Below are 20518 nucleotides of genomic sequence, written 5' to 3'. Positions count from 1 at the left end.
CCCCCCCCCCCGCCCTTCTCCCACTCATGATCTCTTTTAGTCTCAAAAATAAATAAAACATTAAAAAAATAAATAAATAAAGGAAAGTAACACAGATTTCTGATTCTGGTAGTGTGGCAGGTTAAATAGTCCATAGTCCCTTACTCATACAAAAAAAGAAGATTCTCAATAAACTTACTTTTTAAAAAGTTACTAGGTGAGGAGGAAGTAAGGAAAACTTCCAGACTTCCTGTGCCCCCCACCTCCTAAAAAAAAAAAAAAAAATCTCAGCAAATGGCATAGCTACTCTGAATGCAAATGCCAGTATTAGCTCTGAAATTTGTATTTACTTAATAAAATAACCTCAAGATTGATTAAGCAAAAAGGAATGAGTGATAGGAAAAACTGACAAGTCCATTTTTATGGACTTCTTAGTAAGATGAAATAGAAGTAAAGAAATAGAAGATTTAACCATGCAGTTAAGCTTAATTTAATAAGAAAAATATGTAAAACCTTATTTCCAACAATTAGAGAATACATTTTCTTCTAGGACTTTGGAATATTTATTAAAAATGGACCATTGACTAGGCTGTAAAGTAAATCTTAACAATTTAAGAATTGCTGTCTTACAGGCCATGTTCTTTACTAGGCTGTAGAGTAAATCTTAACAATTTAAGTATTGATGTCTTACAGGCCATGTTCTTTGACCAGAATTCAATTAAATTATAGATTATTAATAAAAAGATAAAAATTCACATAAATTTGGAGATTTAAAGATTTCCAAGTTAATTCATGGGTCAAGGAGAAATCATAATAAAATGCTTAAAAGTGAACAAGATGTAAAATATGTAAATAAAAAGTGAACAATATATAAAGTACTTAAAACTTTGATAAAGCAGCAAAATAGTAATGCAGGGAAAATATGTTATCTTAAATGTGTTACAATAGAAAGATAAAAATTAATATGTAAAGAATGTGCCCTAGTTCTTTCTATGATCTCATTATAGAACTTTGTTATCCAAACCAGAAAAGTCTAGTAAGAAGACTAAAAGTTACAGGCATATCTCCCTCATGAATATAGATGTAAAGATTAGCAAACTGAATACAGCAGAGTCTGTAAGTTTATTTTAGGAAGATAAGAGTGCTCAACATTAGAAAATCTTTAAAATGTTGGTTCACAACAGTAACTAGGTAAGGGAGAAAAAGTCATGAACATTTCAGTAGGTGCAAAAAGATTATTTAAAGTCAGTTCTTGCCCATGATTAAAAACAAAACACATAGCAAACTAGAAAGGGAGGGGGAACTTCTGTAACTTAATATAATGTAAGTCTAAATGATAACGTGTTAGAAACATTTTTTTAAAAATGAAGAACAAGACAAAGATGCCCACTGTTACCACTTCTGCTTAACATCGTGCTTTAGTCCTAGTCACTACAGAAAGAAGAATAAGAAATAAAAGGCATACAGATTGGGAAAAGAAAAAAGAAACAAAGCTGTCATTTTATCTGACGCTATAACAAACCACCCCAAAACAGTGGCTTAAAACAATAGCAATCAGTTATTGTATATGCAAATCCGGGGATTGATTGGACTCAGGAGATTCTTGCTCAGGGTCTTTCGTGCTGAGTAGCTGGAGCTGGAGTCCCCTTGAGGCCTTCCTCACTCACTTGTGGGCTGTCAGCTGGCACACCTACAGGTGGCATGTCCCCGTGACCTGGACGTCCTTGCAAACAGTAGGCGGGTTTCAGGAGTGAGTATCCGGAGAGAGCCAGCTAGAAACTGCATTGCCTTGTACCACCTGGACTTAGACGTCACATCACTTCTGTCACATTCTTTTAATTAGTGGCCATCCAGGTTCAAGGGGAGAGGACTGAAGCTCTGCCATTAGGTTAAAGAACTTCCAAAGAATTGTGGACATGTTTTGAAACCATCACAATTATAGATGATACTGTTTTCTTCATAATCCAAAAGCACAGATAAATTAAAAGAATTACAAAGAACCACTTTGATAGTCTCAGAATTATAAGACAATTATAAGATAACTTTGAGTTATTAAAACCAGTCTTTATACCTGACAGGAATACGTTTATCATCTTCCTTAGCAGATTTAAATAAAAGCTGTTATACAATAGTAATCAGAGCAAGTAAAGATATAACCTAAATTTTATAGTAAGTGTTATGTAAATATTTGTTAATATTCTTCTTACCCCACCTAAAGTTCAAAAGTAAAGACCTGATAATGTGCCTCATGTTCTCAAAGTCCATTCTGTTGTCTGCTTTCATTCATTCTTTTCTTATTCTTCATTAGGACTTTGGCCTTTGGTTCTATCTTTAATTTTGTTTTATTGTTGTTGTTGCTGTTTTTAATCTTTGATTTTAATCAAGGCAAAATCAAAGCTATTTTGGACTTTTAATAATTTACTTCTACAGGTCACTGCACTGGAGTGTATCCAAGGAATAAGAATTAGAACTCTTAGTGAAGAAGCTAGTATTGATTAGAGGGGGAAAGAAAACTTTTTACTGGAACAACATGATAGCTGACTTTAGATACTTGAATTTCAGATGACAAAAGGAATTCATTATCCTGTATTAAGCTTGAACAATAGAAGTGAGGCTCACGAATGAATAACACAGTTGGTGAATTTCAGGTCTGAATACGCAGGATCTTTCTTGCTCTGAAGAGCTATTTAAACCTACAGATAAACTATACGAACTTAGTGCAGTCTCATTCTTGTAGGTGTTTATTCAGAGTGTGGACTTCTCATCAGAGATATTCTAAAGAGCATTGTGAATAAATTGTAGAGGGTTGGCTAGATAATTTTGAAACATCTCTTGTATGCCTCACTTCTTGCCCCATTCCTCATCCCTTCCTCACTTTCTTCCCCCATTTGCCATTCTCTCCTCTTACACTGTTAATTCCTTAATAGGTGCAGCCTTTTTTTTTTTTTTTTAAACTGAACTGCCTGTCCCCCAGTAAAGTTTTGTTCAGTCTTCAAAACATAGGTATCACTCCTCTGAGAGGTATCCACCAAAAGTTACTAGTTTGCTTTAATAGCACTTTATTTCTGTATTCTGGCTCTAATCTTACTGCCTTATAATTTATTGCATTTACTCTGTAGAGCAGTGACATTCAACAAGGGTGCTTACCATCTCCTAGAAGACATTATGGAAATTAGTGGGGGCTTTTTTCTTCTGGTGTATTTCTATTCAACTATCTACATATATTGAACTATAAATTACTTTCCATTTATTTTATAATTCAGTTAGGGCATTATTGATACTAAAACATTATAGTTTCTGGGGCACCTAGGTGGCTTACTCGGTTAAGTGTCCAACTTCAACTCAGGTCATGATCTCACGGTCCATGAATTCAAGCCCAGCGTCAGGCTCTGTGCTGACAGCTCAGATTCTCTGTCTCCCTCTTTCTCTGCTCCTCCCCCACTCATGTTCTCTCTCTGTGTGTCTCTCAGAAATAATCGTTAAAAAAACATTTAAAAATTATAGTTTCTATTATCTCTAGTAGGGTAGCAAAAAAGGTATTAAAGACATCATTAAGCCTCCCCTCTCTCCTCTGAATAATTCAATCTAAAAGCCCTTGGGTTTGGGGACCCACATGTGGAAGGCATGTAGGTAAGGGAGGGCATCTTGGGGGGCATATTTGAAGAGTTGGGGAAAGGTTGAGTGAACCCTATAATGTTAGGTTAGAATTAGTATATCAGTGGGGTGCCTGGGTGGCTCAGTCAGTTAAGCTGCTGATTCTTGATGTTGGTTCAGGTTATGACCCCATGATTCTGGAGATCGAGCCCAGTGATGAGGCTGCGCTATTGGCACAGAGCCTGCTTGGGATTCTCTCTCTCCCTCTTTTTCTGCTTCTCCCCCACTTATGCTCATGCACTCTCTCGTTCTCTCAAAATAAGTAAAGAAAACATTAAAAAGAAAAGAGTAGCCTGGAATGTCTTATAGTCCCAGAAGGTTAGGGATGCTCAAGAAATGATGAGCCTATGTCAAACGGATATAAAAACCAGCTTAAACCCATGGGCCAAATTTGGGAGTGATTTGAGCATTGAAATAAATAATGGTTATAACCTACTGAATAAAATAGGAATCCATGAACTTGTACTTATATCAGTAACAGGAATAAATAAATGGTGAAAAAGGAAAGATCTACCTTAGTGTAGGATGTCAAGTATTAAATGTTGAAATAAATGCTAAACTTGGTGGGTGAAACTTTGATGAGAAACAAAGTATTTACATAGTCTTAAAGTGCCTTTCTACAAAATACTTATTAATCAGGAGGAGAATAGTAAGTGTGAAGTGGAGAAGTCTTGCAGACACCAACCTTAAACAGGTGATCATGACCAATTATGGGATACATCACATTGAAATCCTGAACTTTCCTATAGAATGCAGTGAGTACAGAGCATCACTCTGTGCTGAACTTGCCAGATGTGTGTTACCTGAACTCATTCATGAGGAAATATCAGACAACTCCAATGAATTGATACTCCATAGTCTTCAGGGGGTTATAAAAACCTTTCCCAGGGAAGACTGAGGAATGGTTCTAGTTTGGAAACTAAAGAAATATGAAATCTAAATGTAACATGGTGATCATGTATTGGATCCTTTTGTTTAAAAGGTATTATTGGGAGAGTGCCTGGGTGGCTCAAGTCAGTTAAGTGTCCAACTCCTGATTTTGGCTTAGGTCATGATCTCAAGCTTTTGGGTTTGAGTCCTGCCTTGGGCTCTATGCTGGGCATGGAGCCTGCTTAAGATTCTCTCCACCTCCCCATCTTTCGGACCCTCTCCTGCTTGCACTCTCTCTCAAAAAAAAAAAAAAAAAAAGTATTCCCTTAAGTACCATATGATCATTAAAAGATTCCAATAAAGAAGTTAAAAAAAAAAAGGTATTAGGACATTTGGTGAAACTTGTCAGGGGTCTGAGTTAATAATGTATCATTAATTTTATGATTTTGATGGCTGTACCGTGGTTAAGTACGTTTGAGTCCTTCTTTGTAGAAAATCTTCAGGGGTAATCAGTTATCATATTTGCACTTGCTGTCATGATTTAGGAAATAATTCTTTGTATTTTCTTGGAATTTTTCTGTAAATTTTGAAATTATTTCAACTTCTACATTTAAAAAAATTTTTTTAGACGTTTTATTTATTTCTAGGAGAGAGAGAGAGAGACAGCGTGAGCAGGGGAGGGTCAGAGAGAGAGGGAGTCACAGACTCTGAAACAGGCTCCAGGCTCTGAGCTGGCAGTCAGCACAGAGCCCGACGCGGGGCTTGAACCCACGAACCACGAGATCATGACCTAAGCGAAAGTCGGACGCTTAACTGACTAAGCCACCCAGGCGCCCCTCAACTTCTACATTTTTAAAAGATTACTTAAAAGGGAGGATACTGAATCCTAGTCAGCGTAAAGGCAAAAAATAAAATAAAAGGCATACACATTTGAAAGGAAGAAATAAAACTGTCTCTGTTTGCAGATAGTCTAGACATGTTATTCTACATAGAAAATCTCAAGAATCTCCAAGGACTAATAAGTGAGTTAAAACAGGTTGCTATATATAAGAGCAGCATATAAAAATTATCTTTCTATATACTAACAATGGACACATGGAAACCAAGATTAAAAATATAAGGTCATTTGCAATTGCTCTTAAAAATGAAATATTTTGGAATAAATCTAACAAGACATGTATAGGGCCAATATATCGAAAACAACAAAACATTGACAAAAGAAATCATTGATGATCTAAATAAATGGAAAACATACCATGTCATGAATTGGAAGTGCCAATGTAGTAAAGATGTCATTTCTCCACAAATTTTTCTGTAGGTTTGACACAATTCCTATCAAAATCTCATGAAGATTTCTTGTAGATATAAACAAGCTTACTCTTAAATATGTGTGAAAAGGCAATGGAACTAAAATAACTAAAACAATTTCAGAAAGGAAGAAGATGATGAAGAATCATTCTGCCTGATTTTAAGATTTACTGTATTAATTATGTATTAATACATTATGTATTAATACTTATACTATAATTATTAAGTATGGTATCAAGTTGATGTGATCTTGGCAGAGGGATAGAAACATAAATTGGAAAACGGAACAGGGAACCTAGAAATGGACTCATGCAAGTATGGTGAACTGATTTTTGACAGAAGTGTAAAGAAATTTAATGGAAGAAGGATGGTCTTTTCAATAGTCAGTACTAGAGCAATTAGACGTCTACAGCACTCCCTAACCCCACAATCTCAACCTAAACTTCCTTATACAAAAATGAAAATGGATCATAGACTTCATTGTAAAGTGTAAAACTTTTAGAATAAACAGGAGGGAATTCAGGACCTAAGGCTAGATGAAGAGTTCTTAATGTGACACCAAAAGCATAGTCCATGGAAGGAAAAAAAATCAGTAAATTGGACTAAACCAGAATTAAAAGCTTTTGCTCTGCTAAAGACCCTGTTAGGGAATTGATGATGAAAAGACAAGGACAGACTGGGAGAAAATACTTAAAAACCGCAAAGAACTCAGACCTAGAATATATAAAGATCTTTCAAAAATTCAACAGTGAAAGACCAAACCATAAAACCAAAAGAAGTCCAGTTAGGAAATGGACAAAAGATTATGAATACAGATGTCAGGTAAGCATAGAAGCATATGAAAAATGTCCTTAACCATTAGGGAAATGAAAATTAAAACGATGGTGAGCGTGAGAGAGTACTACACACCCACTGAACAGCTAAAATAATGAGGCCACAATACTCCAAGAATGTAGAGAAATTGGATCTCATATAAGGTTAGTGAGAATGTGAAATGTGTAGCCACTTTGGAAAATAGTTTGGCAGTTTCTTAAACTGAATGTACCTTATACAACCTGGCCATTGCAGTCCTGGGCATTTGAGAGAACTGCAACTTTATGTCCATATAAAAATGTGTACATGAAGGTGCATAGCAGTTTTATTTGTAATAGCTCCAAATTGCAGACAGCCAAAATGTCCTTCAACAGTTCAGTGGTTAACAAACTGGTATATTCATACCATGACATACTACTCAGCAATAAAAAAGAAATGACCTTTTGATAACATGCAGCAAGTTGGATAGATCTCAGAAGACTCATGCTGAGTCAAAAAATCCAATCTCTAAGGTTACATATTGTGTGATTCCATTTTTACAGCATTCTTGAAATGATAAAATTGTAGAGATAAAGAACAGATTAATGTGTTAGGGATGGGGTTGGTGGGGAGTGTGACTGTAAAGGGATTGCACAGAGGATCTTTGTGGTGATGAAACAGGACTGTATCTTGATTGTGGTAGTGGTTACACAATCTCCGCATGTGATAGAATAGCATAGAACTGTACACACCCCCACAAATGGGTGCCTATAAAATGAGAAATTGGAGTGCATTCTGAGTTATACCAGCATCTTTCCAGGTTTCTGAATTTGATGGCTTCTTGATTTGGGTCCTGGGTAAGGGTACTGTGGTGGGCAGTGGGAATACATGATGAACATGACAGGGTCCCTGGCTACAGAGAGTTTAGCCCTAACAGAAGGCTGCAGATGGCTGGTGGTCTGGCATTACTGTTGCCCCATGGGCTGGGTGGATCAAAAATCTTGTCATAATGGTAGCCTTCTAACAGAGGGCCCCCACTGTAGCCATGACTCATCACTGGGCAGCTCCTATAGAGTACTGGGGACTGGAGGGAGGAGCAGAAATGTGCCAGGGAGGGAACTTAATATCCTGGGGAAACATGGCACATCTTCTAGGACCACCGATTATACTTGGAATGTGGGGAGGGAAGGTGTGGTTGCTTATATATTAAAATACAGATGCATGATGAGGTAGAAATTTTAAGTTCCTATAAATTTTTGAAATAGGACTTTCCAAGGAGTTTTGTATTGGATACTTGGAGTATATTGGGTCAGTCGGTAAAAAATAATAGAGAAGGATTCATTTAGTCCAGCTGAGACTAGTGATGTGGCTCTTACCACAGGGTGTAGTAACTAACTTGGATGCTAGTAATGTTTCTCAAGTAGCAGGTTACTCTTTTCTGTATAAATCACAGCTGTGTCTGTGGTCATGTAGGTTGGTAGAGCTGGGACAGACCTCGGAATCTACATCTTTAGGCCCCGTAGATTTTCTTTCATCTGGACCACAGAGTTCCAGATACTTATACTGGAAAGTTCTGGAGATGTCTGAGCTCTTCCTTTTTACTGAATTAGGTCACTCTTCAAGTCAAGTAACAATCTCCTGCGTAAGTTTCACAATGGTTTAATAGTGATTTGTCATTCTAACAAAATTCTACCATAGTTTAACAATTTAAATGTGAAAATGTTCTGGAATTCAGTGTATAAACAATGCTTGAACACTTGCCAACCTAAATTGTTATGACACTGTACTGGGTAGACACTAAGAAGATGGAAGTAGAAACTCTTTTTCTCAGGGTTAAATTTAGGAGGTGAGGCTAATGAATCAGTACAGATTTTCTTAACTTTCTGAACCTAACTTGCAGGCTGCTTCTCTTCCCTTTTCATTGGACTCAAGCTCCATTATCTGTGTCCCTCAGACATGTTAGGCACATACCCACTTTAAGGTATTTACTCTGTGCTTGGAACACTCTTAACCAAAATATCTGTATGATTGACTCCTCCAAGTCTTTGCTTAAATGTCACTGTGTTAATGAGGCCAGCCTTCCCACCATATTTAGAATTGTAACCAACCCTGTTCCTGCTCCCCAACATGATGTTCCTCTTCACTCTACATTTTCCCCCATTGCATTTGTTACTGTATAACATAGCATTTACTTAGTGGTCTTGGCTGTTGTCTCCCTTTCTGAGAAGGTAAGCTCCACAAGGGTACGGATGGGTCCTAAGTGCCGAGAGCAGTGCCTGGAATGTAGAGGGAATTTAATAAATATTTGGTCTGTATTGTTTCCATGGTGTCCCATGGACTTTTGGGTGTCAGGAAAGTACTTTCCCCCAACTCCTTCTACTCTCCATGCTCTCTCTGTCTTTGAAGGAGCAGTTCTGAGTTTCAAGGAAAATGGTTGAGGTGTTTATTGAGAATATTAAAGTTTAGTATGTCTTATTTTATGCACACTATCAAAGAGAGATGTCAGTGTTCCAAAGTATATTAATGGGTTTTACACATTTTTAAAGGACACTTCTTAAGTCTTCTCTCCATTGCAGAGACATTTAGGGATAGATTAAAGACGTATTTTCAGATTTGGAGATATGTGGAAGTCAAATTTAATCAATTAACATTGTCCTATCAAGTTTAGAAACTTGAAATCTTGATGGTTTAAACAAGATGGAAGTCTCAGACAGTCAACCTATTGTTTGAAAAAGATTGAACCTACTGGAACAACACATACTTACTTGGTTAGCAAGTTGGTGGTGGTGTGCACTGGGACATGTTCCGTTGTAAATCTCTCTGGTCCTACCATGGTTTGGTTTTGTGCTCATCATCTCCTGATTAAATTGTTAGTGCATCAATGTGTTAAGGTGTCTTCTTGTTCCAGTCTATCCTCTAGAGTGCTGGTAGTTATTTTCTTGAAATCAAATGTGCTTGTGTCAGTCCTTTAAAGAGCTTTATTAAAGTAGCCTGTGCCTGGAGCACAGCACACAAGACCCTTCAGAGTCTGACCTTAACATGTTTTGGATCTTTCTGTCTACCCAGTTCTTCAGCCTTTTTGAATTTGCCAGTCTGCGTTATATCATTCCCTTTTATTCCGTGTGTGTGTGTGTGTGTGTGTGTGTGTGTGTGTGTGTGCGTGTGTGTGTGTTCCTTCCTTCTTCATCTATGTAGTGAAGCCTGCTCATCTCACTTGGCTTCCTTAGGCATCAGTTGGTCAGCTTTCTTCCCACGATGCAGTGCAGTTAAGGTAGTGGTAGGAATTACTACTTAATAGAAATGTTAAACTCTTGTATGTTTTCTTCATTAATAAGGTAGTGCTTATGATGACTTGGATTTTAATTCTAGCTCTTCTTTTGGCTCATTGCTTGTTTCATGAGAGGAAATCATAATTATATTTTGGTGTCAATTATTTAACTTACAGAGTGGAAGATGGTTGATATATCTATAAAATGTTTTGCGTTTTTTTTTTTTTGTTTGTTTGTTTATTTTTGAGAGTGAGTGAGCGAGCAGGGGAGGGGCAGAGAGAGAGAGGGAGACAGAATCCCAAAAAGCTCCAGACTCTAAGCTATCAGCACGGAGCCTGATGCAGGGTTTGAACTCACAAATGGTGAGATCATGACCTTAGCCAAAGTCTGACACTTAACCACTGAGCCAACCAGCCACCCTGAAATGCTTTGCATTCTTGCAGGGAGGTCACATATGAATATAGGCATCAGTATTTGAAAACTTACGGTTTCCCCCTAGTTGAGAACAGGAGAATCAATGGGGAACATCTTTCAATGCTATACTAATGGAGATGGTCTTCTTGCCCAGTTGATGATAACAGTTGTTTATCTCTGCCTTGGTGTAACCTAGGGAGAATAGTTATGATGGATGTAAATCCTTTTTCCTGTTTGACCTGGAAGACTTCCCAACTTTCCAAAAGGAGATCTTTTTACAATTATGATAAAAGGTGAACCAGTGAAGGGGTGTTTAAAAAAAAAAGAGGCTTATTATGACATTATTGAAAGAGGAAGCTAATCTGTATTGTCAGCTCAGGCCACAGCTAGAGCGTCACTTCTTGACAGATGAAACCATTTCTCAGAAAACATACTGTTTGAGGGTGGGAGGTGAAGGGAATCTTCATCAGACGTTTGCTTAATTTTTATCCAGTTTACAAGCTGCAGGTCTATTGGATATTGCATTTCTTCATTCTCTTGGTGACAAGAATTAAGAGCAGATGATGCCCCCATTAAAGAAAAAAAAGCATATATTCTTAGTAGTTCAGCCTTTGGTGTTATTAGATGTTGAGAAGTAAGATTTCCTGTGAAGCATGGTTTGGTTGCTTTTCAGTATCTCTTGGAATGTAGTTTGAACTGTCTTCATTTTTCTACCTTTGCTGAATTTTTAAAAAAATAATAAAGAGGGAGATAACCATATATTTACCTAGAATGATGATAAAGTACTGTAGGCTTTAGGCTTATTACTTGGAGCCCAGGTGCTAGAGGATTCCGTGTATTCAGTCACATTTCAGAGGTTTCTGGGCAGAATAAACTCTGGGAGAGGAGAAAGCATTTAACCTTTTGGTGTTTTTGTGTTTGTGTATTTGTACTAATTCAGAAGTCTGAAGTTTGTTTTGGAATGAAGACTTCACAGATTTGGGGCCGACTGGCAGAGAAAGAGGGAACATTTGACTCCCGGTTGTGAGGGGACCTGTGTCCACTCTCACAGATATTTTAAGCCATTACGTGAAGTGATTCTGAGTTGGAGAAGAGGCATTGCCTGTTATCATTGCTAGAGAAATCATAAAGTCAGAATTTCTCATAAAAAGGCGGTGATAGTTTCACTTCCTGAAATGTTCTGTATAGTTACTATCTTTGTAGATAGTTTTAACGTTATATGTTTTATTTAACTCTAGAAACTGTCTTACTTTTGTTTCCTTTGGAATCCAAAAGTTAAATACACTTTAAAGTTTTATTAATCTCCCTAATAGAAAAGAAGAATTTAAAAAAATTCCTAATAATTTAGGTGAATTTGAGAGTTTTGTTTTTAATTCGTCCTGAGGAGAAAATGTAGGTTCAGAGACCATTTGTAGGCAGCTCTAAATAGCTATGGACTTTTCCTAAGGATTACCTTTCTTTTTTAGTCTTAATCTAGCAAAATTAAAAAAATTTTTTCCTTAGAAAATTCAGTGTTCTTTTGCTTTTGTTGATTATATAAATAAATGTTAGAGGGAAGCAGGGCCACTGTTTGGGGCCAGACTCTGCACGACCCTGGGTGCCTTTCAGGTAGCACCAGACCCCGGGGCTCCAGGGAGTGTGTCTGTGCTTTTACCATTGTATGATTCAGTATTTTCCATGTATTGGAGTGACAGCTGGTATAGATTTTGAAGCTAACGGGAAAATAACTGAATTCTAGTTCAAGGTCCTGAGGGGGAGGATGGCAAATATTCTTAAAAACAATCAGCCAGAAGTCTTTCTCTGGGCTTATTTCCTCCATAATTGTGGAAGGGTCTTGGAGGGCAACCTGTAAAATAACTGAATTCCTGGGAAGAGACCGTTTATGGATTCTTGATTCTGTTGGCCAAATTACTTTTTTCACTTGTGCAATAGATATGATTAACCCTTGGGGTTTGTGTTTTCTGTGATTACAACATGAGGAAATACATTCCTTTAGTATTATATTTTAGTGGAACGTGAATTTTAGGGATTGTGTAGCATTCTAAAAGCATACATTCTCCTGATATATGTTTTACAGGAGATTTGTGGTCTTTATTTTGCTAATTAAGTAGCTGACCTTTTTACCATCTCACATAATTTAACAGTTAAAGGGTGATTAAGCTGTTAAAAAAAAAAAGTGACTGTTTAAAAAAAAAAAGTGCTTGCTGACATCATCTTTCCGAGAACACTAGTATAAGTGATTTACTATAACAAGATCTTAGTTTTTCCTGTTGGCAAATGACATGTAATATTTACAGAGGTCTTGGGTTCAGTCCAGCAGAAACAGCTCAGATAAATTGATGTGTGAAACTGTAGCCATTTAACATTTTCTTTCATATGGAGACCATGTGAACAGTTTTTTTTTAGTTTAAAAGTGGGGAGAGAAAGGACATTTAGTGTAGATTTCCTTCAGGGGAGCAGCTTAAATTGAGTGTAATCTCCAGAGTTAAACATCAAACATATGTTCAGTTTATAATTCAGTTATTTGCTTCTGACAGTTGTATATTTAGGATACTAAGCCAGTGTTAATTCTGTTGTATGCACATGACTTTTGTCCCTGAGAAAGCTTCTCCTCCTTTTCTATCAAAATGCTAGAAGGTTGGGGTGCCCGGGGGCTGGCTCAGTCTGTGAAGTGTCAGGCTCAGGTCATGATCTCACTGTTTGCGAATTTGAGCCCCGCATTGGGTTCTCTGCTGTCAGCACAGAGCCTGCCTAGGATCCTTGTTTCCCTCTCTCTCTGTCCCATTCCCCCTCTTCTCAAAAATTAGTAAACATTAAAAAAATGATACAAGGTGAGGTTTTGTAGTCCACATATTTAAATTGGCATAAATTCTAAATCTTTTGAGATTTTTACTCCTCCCCCCCCAGCATGATTTTTAATGGTTTCATTAAAGTAGTACATCTTTCATATATACTGTAATTTACCTGTTAGGCATTTTGGAAATTTGTATTATTTCCCCGTGTGTGTGTGTGTGTGTGTGTGTGTGTGTGTGTGTGTTACTATTGAACTGTTTTTATCTCTGGCTATCATTGTTTACCATCATTCACAGAAATGGAAACCTTGGATTTTAAAGAGTTTACACCTGTAAACCGGGCATCTGAAAATTCTCTTACATAGTCTTATCTGGTGCTTACTAAGGGGTTAGTCATGGCCTGGGCAGCACTTCCAAAAGGTTTTTGGGGAAAAAAAACCTTTACAAAAAATTTTTAATTAAAAAATCATTTTAATTTGCATGTTTTGATTAGTAGTGAGATTAAATAAATGTTTTTCACATTGGGGGTTCCTGGGTGGCTTAGTCGGTTAAGCGTCCGACTTTCGCTTAGGTCATGATCTCGCGGTTCGTGGGTTCCAGCCCCGCGTCGGGCTCTGTGTTGACTGCCAACTCAGAGCCTGGAGCCTGTTTCAGAGTCTGTGACTCCTTCTCTCTCTGACCCTCCCCTGCTCATGCTGTCTCTCTCTCTCTTCTAGAAATAAATAAAAATATTTTAAAAAAATGTTTTTCACATTTATTAATCTTTTGTGTATTGTCCTTGTTCATTTTTTAAAATGGGGCCTCTGTCATTTTCATACTGATCTGTAGGTACTCTTTGTATCTTAATGCTTCTTTGGTTGTATACGCTGTAAATATGTTTTCTTAATTTTGAGGCCTGCTTTTTTTTTAACTAAAGTATATGGACATATATTATTATTACTAGCTTCAGGTGTACAATATAGTGATTCAGCATTTATATACATTTTGAAAGCCTCACCACATTAAGTGTAATTACCATTTGTCATCAGAGAAAGTTTTTACAATATTATTGGCTGTATTCCCTGTGCTGTACTTTTCATCCCTGTGACTTTTACTTACTTTATAACTGGAAGTTTGTAACTTAAAAAAAATTTTTTTTTAAAATTTATTTTTGAAGGAGAAAGAAACAGAGCATAAGTGAGGGAGGAGCAGAAAGGGAGACACAGAATCCAAAGCAGGCCCCAGGCTCTGAGCTGTCAGCACAGAGCCCAATGTGGGGCTTGAATTCACGAACTATGAGATCATGACCTGAGCCGAAGTCGGATGTTCAACCGACTGAGCCACCCAGGCACCCTGGAAGTTTGTAACTCTTAATCCCCTTCATCTGTTTCACTCATCTCCCTACCCTCCTTCTCTCTGACAACCACCGGTTGTTCTCTGTATTTTATTCATTTTATTAATCTTACTATTTTGAATTTTGAATTTTTTAAATTTTAAATTTTTTAAAATTTTATTTTAGAGAGGGAGAAAGAAGATGAGCAGAGGAGAAGGGAGAGAGGGAGAGAGAGAATCTTAAGCAGGCACCATGTTCAGGGTGGAGCTTGACACGGGGCTTGATCCCATGACCTGAGCAGAAATCAAGAGTCAGATGATCAACCAACTGAGACACCCAGGCCCCCCTGTTCTCTGTATTTATGAGTCTGTTTCTGATTTTTGTTTGTTTTATTAATTTTTTAGATTCCATATATAAATGAAGTCATATGGTCTTTTTTTCTTTTTTTGCCTGATTTACTTCAATTAGTGTATTACCCTCTAAGTTATCCATGTTGTTGCAGATGGTGAAATTTTTATTTTTAAAAGTTAGAAATATATCTAAACTAGATATGTTTATCTGTTGTGCTATAATAGTCTACGTAATGAGGCATCTTTAGTTGTCTTATAAAGATTTAGAATAGTCTGGAGTCATACAGCATATGACTCAGTCTCAGGGTCGTGAGTTCAAGCCCCATGTTGGGCATGGAGCCTACTTAAAAAAAATTAGAATATTCTCTCTGTATTTAAATACTTTTAGCACTTAATTTAAATATAGTTAAGTACTAAAAATTATTTAAATATAGTTGAATGCAGATCTATTTTTTTTTTTTAATATTTTTATTTATTTCTAGGAGAGAGAGAGAGAGACAGCATGAGCAGGGGAGAGTCAGAGAGAGAGGGAGTCACAGACTGAAACAGGCTCCAGGCTCTGAGCTGGCAGTCAGCACAGAGCCCGACGTGGGGCTCGAACCCACGAACCGCGAGATCATGACCTAAGGGAAAGTCGGACGCTTAACCGACTAAGCCACCCAGGCGCCCTGAATGCAGATCTATTGAGGAATGAAGCAAATGTAGTTACCATGGAAATCAAGTCATCTATTTGAGGCCAGTTTTCTTTATTGTTGGCAGATCTATCAGTTCTTAGACCCCACGATTCTAAATGGTCCTTTTACTTTTAGGAAGGTAGGTGCTTTATTCCTTTTACTATATTTTACTCTTTGGTCAATTTTTCTAGTTACAATAGCTTACCTACTACAAACAAAAGCATTTCCAGTACCACAGTAAGAAGCAAAAAGATCTCATTTTTATACTTCCAAAAAAAGGAATAACTTAGGACTTGATGCAACTCTCTTGTGGTGCTATTTTTCTTTTTTTGTTTCTTTTACCATTTTATAAATACCTAAAACATTAATATCAAAGCAAAAACTGAGAAATTTGAAATGACAATTATGGTTTATCATTCTCTATTTCAGATGATCACAGTCGTGTTAAACTGCAAAATGCTGAAAATGATTATATTAATGCCAGTTTAGTTGACATAGAAGAGGCGAAAAGGAGTTACATCTTAACACAGGCAAGTGATAACGGTGTCGAGCAGATACTCGGCAATGCAGCTTTTGTGGTTGGTCTGCTTTGAAACATAGCTAAAAGTATGCCTTTACTTCTTTTGGAAATGAAACACTGTTTTGGTTTTTTCTGTTCTTATGTAGTAGAGTGTAGACATTTTAATGTTTTGTGGGTTTATATGTGAACATGAAAATAATTTTTTAATGTTGTACGTTCCAAGAAGGGAAGTGTTTTTAATGAAATGGCTTAAGCCAGTTCTTTTCAGCCAAATTCTCTTCCTTGCTTTACGTTGACACAAATCATTTGTTAATGCTGTTAAGTTCTCTTCACATAACTTGTATCATAATCAGAGGCCCTATGAAAGCCCTTCTTGACCCACTTCTCTGACATATAGTTTCAGAGAATTTGAATGTGTCTTCAATGGGTATCTGCCCTTTGTTCGGAGTGAGGGTGGTAAGACCAGGTGCCCAGAATACTGGCTAGGAAGCCAGAGAACATAACGGTTCCCTTTGGCATTCTGCCTGATTGCTTCTTGGCACATTGGCCACACCTATATTCCAGCACGACTCTTCCATTCTTAGATAATAAAAAGTATTTTGGTTTATTCACACCAGCTTCCCTTTATCAGATGACAGAGACTTAATGAACAGTGCTGCTATATCTCTCAGTTAATGATTTTTAAATTTTAAATATAAGCTGAATGTTCATAATATTTGAGATTTTTAAAAATGTGGATCACAATAACTTGTTATTGAAAGAGAAAACAGGGGCGGCTGGGTGACTCAGTCTTTTAAGCGTTTGGCTCTTGATTTCGGCTCAGGTCATGATCTCATGGTTTGTGAGAGCAAGCCCCGCTTTGGGCTCTGTGCTGACAGTGCAGAACCTGCTTGGGATTCTCTCCCCTTCTCTCTCTGTCCCTCCCCTGCTCATCCCACCCTTGAAACAAATAAACATTAAAAACAAAAAAGAGAATTGGGGTACTGGGTGGCTTAGTCGGTTAAGTGTCCAACTTTGGCTCAGGTCATGATCTCCAGGTTTATGAGTTCGAGCCCCGCATTGGGCTCTGTGCTGACAGCTCAGAGCCTGGTGCCTACTTCAGTTTCTGTGTGTGTTTCTCCCTCTGCCCCTCCTCTGCTTGTGCTCTGTCTCTCTCTGTCTCTCAAAAATTAACGTTAAAAAAAAAATTTTTAAAAGAGAAAACAGTTTCATATAGTAAAAAGATATTCTATTAGACTATTTCTCGTTGACAGGAAATGAAAATTAATTATTTTAAATAAAATGAAACAGCTCCTGTATGTCAAAAATGAAAAGAGAAACAATCTAAATTAAAAAAAAAAAAAAAACTGGCAAAGAACATAAATTCACAGTTCAAAGAAGAATATAAAGGTAGGCAATATACACATGAAAAGATACTCAGTATTTTTATTCATGAGGGAATATAATTTAATAACCGCTTTTCACCATTTAGGACAGCAGAGATTTAAAAGTTCATAATATTCAGTGGTTAAATATGTATGGACATAAAGATACATGTGAGGGTGTTTATTGAAACTTAATTTTAATAGCATCAGACTAGAAATAATCTGTGAGGGACTGGCTAAATAAATTGTACGTATACTATTAATATTGGTTACTTCTAAGAATTAGGAATAAATAGACAAAAAGTCATTTCCTGCCTTTTTGTAATATCTGGCATTTTTCTTATGAGCATTCATGATATTTTTAATAAACTCATTTTTAGAATTCCAATTTACTTTCTATTTGAAAAAACTATAATGTTCAAAAATAGAAAAGAGTAATTAGTCTAGATCCCTGTTTATCACAACCCTCTCTTTCTCTCTTTCTCCCTTTTCCAGTCTCATTTATTGGTTCTTCTTATTGTAGTCCAAATTCTGTAGGTGTATCTCAGGATTCTGATTTAGGTATTTCCCCCCCTTTTCAGTTTAACACTCAAGACTTCAAACTCTCTGGAAACATATGTTCAACCTTTGTATCTTTAGAGAATTTGGACTCTGGATTCATAGTATCTGTGCCCAAATCCTGGTCCTGCTGCTTCACTGGGTGTTCATTCATCTAACAAAGATTTATTTGAGTACCTACTATGTGGTAGGCATTGTTAAATAAAACAGCCATTAAGTAAAAAGGCTGTTATGAACTTTACATTGTAGTGGGGGATAAGATTAATAAGAGCTAGGAATTTTGTAACATTGTTCTGTACTTTGTGTTTTGTATGATTTAAGGCTCAGGCTAACTCTCTCTGGTAAATACTGCCATCACTCTGATTTTATGCATGAGGAATCATCTAAAGAGACCAGGAACATTAAACAGCTTTACCAAGGTCATTCAAGAAGTGACCTGAAGCCAGAATTTGAAGCTCCATTGGCACCATGGGTCATGCTCTTAATCATTCACCTCTACTAGCATAATAAAATTGCCATGTGACCTTGGACAAGCTACCTAATTCCCCAAGCCTGAGTATATGTCTTTATTATTGATATATTATCTATGTATCTATGGAATGATGTTGAACAAAACTCTTATAGTGCCTGGTACTATGGTAAGCCCCCCAGTGACTGTTTGTTGTGGCATTTGTTATTACTTTTTATTATCAGTAGTAGTAATGATGATAATAATAATCCTCTTATAAAATATTATAAATCCCATAACAATAAAAAAATGCCTGATTAATGCCTTCCTAATTGTGTTTAAGCATCCTGTCCCTGTTGGACTGCTGTGCATGTCCTGACAGAATCTCACACATTCAGAGCTGGGAGACTCAGAAGACTGTTTCAGTTTTTTTATGCTTTTGTGAATTTCCACCCTATATTTTCTAGGTCTTTACTGGATATTTTTACCCAGATGACTCATTGACATGGCAAATTCTTCATATTCTACATCTCTCTCTTTCTCTCTCTCTCCTTTTAACCAAGCTATCTCCCTTCCTGTTTTTCTCACCTGGGTTAAAGCTGCCCTCATCATGTACTGAATCCTAATGCAGCAGCTTTTTAGCTTGTTCCCTTGCCACCAGTCCCTCCCATCCTAATCCATCTTTAACAATGCCACCAGAATTATTTTTGTAACATACAAATCTGATCATACCACTTTACTTCTTAAAAACTTTGGTGACTGTTTCCTATGTTCACTTTGCAGGTGGGGTTTCCTACACACTTCCATACTTCCACTTCATCCTCATTGAGTGTTTTGCCCTGAACTTGCACGTGTCTTGCCTTCTGCTTGGAACGTACCCTGACTTCCTCCCCATCTTCCCATGACCCCTCCCTGAATCAGTGCCCTCATCATTTTTAAGGCCCTGCAGTAGCATCCTTCCTACTCCTGAATATCTGATGGTTTACCCCTAATTCTTGGGGCACTTGATATGTTTCATTTAGTAGGGCAAGGACTTCTCCTTGCCTCCTTACTTAGTAAGCTCTTTGAAGGCTGAGAATATTTTAAAGGACAGAGAAAACTAGAGATGCTGTATGTTTATTAAAACCTTAGCTGTTCTGATAGTCCTTTGTTGCTTATTATTTTTGTCATCTTTTCCTTCTGAGTTTTTTGAATTAAAAATAACAACAGCAAAAATATATATATCAGTCCTTGGTCTAAATCTCCACTTTGCAGAAAAAATTGATAGTATTGGGGTGCCTGGGTGGCTCAGTTGGTTAAGTGTCTGACTCTTGGTTTGAGCTCAGGTCATGATCTCATGGATTGTGGGTTCAAGCCCTGTCAGGCTCTGTGCCTACAGTGCAGAGCTTGCCTGTATTCTCTCTCTCTCCCTCTCTCTCTCTGCCCCTCCTCTACTCATGCTATCTCTGTCTCTCTCAAATAAACTTAAAAAAAAGACTTTTAAAAAATTGATAGTATTGCTTGTAGATGGAAGAACTGAGCGATAAACCCACCCTCCTTCTGTTTTGAACCACCCGTGGAGCCTATTTTGGTTTTTTGTGTGTATATACATGAAAGGTGTGACTTCTCTGGTAAATTGATAGATCCATTTCTCTTTTTTTAGATGAAAGAAAGGGCATTCATTTTACTGAGGATTTTCTCATTGCTCTTTTTTATCTTTACACTTTGTTTTGTTTTAGAGTAGCTCAAGTAGATAGTATGCACTGTGGACAACAATGTCTTCAAACATTTGGTTGCAGTTTCTCAAGATTCGAGTAGATTTCTAGCCTTTTTATAATTCAGAAGCTTAGAATTTATTAATTCAAATAATATTTCAGAGCATCTGCTGTACACTAGGGAATACAACTGCCCAAAAGATGCTTTCAGCCTCAAACCACTTGAGTCATCTTGTTTGACATGGGAAACTGATGCTCCAGGACACCTGGCCTCCAGCCCCTTGATGCTGCCCGTCACTCTGCCCCATGAAAGGGATGCGTGCTGACTTATTAGCTGCAGTACAACCTCTCACTTTCACCTTTAAAATTAGTTACAATTTGGCCATGGCCTTTTCATCTCTTATTTGCCCTTACTTCTGCCCTGTGCTACCATTAAGCAAAATGTGAAGATAATTAGAAGTACATAATATGATTTGGTTTTTTCCCCAATGGCAATGTTGTACTATGAACCATTGCCCCT

General features: G+C 37.1%; 1 protein-coding gene across 2 annotated transcripts in view; it reads left to right on the top strand.

Annotated features, from left to right (window-relative positions):
- PTPN2 (protein tyrosine phosphatase non-receptor type 2) overlaps nucleotides 1-20518 on the top strand; it is a 91841-nt gene that overhangs the window by 36977 nt on the left and 34346 nt on the right. For both annotated transcript variants that reach the window (XM_039217245.1, XM_039217243.1), the window contains exon 3: nucleotides 15844-15944. In XM_039217245.1, coding sequence (XP_039073176.1) covers nucleotides 15844-15944 — 101 coding nt within the window. The remainder of the gene's footprint in view (nucleotides 1-15843; nucleotides 15945-20518) is intronic.

This window comes from Hyaena hyaena, unplaced genomic scaffold (genome assembly GCF_003009895.1).
Source record: "Hyaena hyaena isolate Hyena2069 unplaced genomic scaffold, ASM300989v1 scaffold_673, whole genome shotgun sequence".
Taxonomy (NCBI): Eukaryota; Metazoa; Chordata; class Mammalia; order Carnivora; family Hyaenidae; genus Hyaena; species Hyaena hyaena.
The sequence above is the reverse complement of the archived record's forward strand: the minus strand, read 5'-3'. Positions and strand labels throughout refer to the sequence as shown.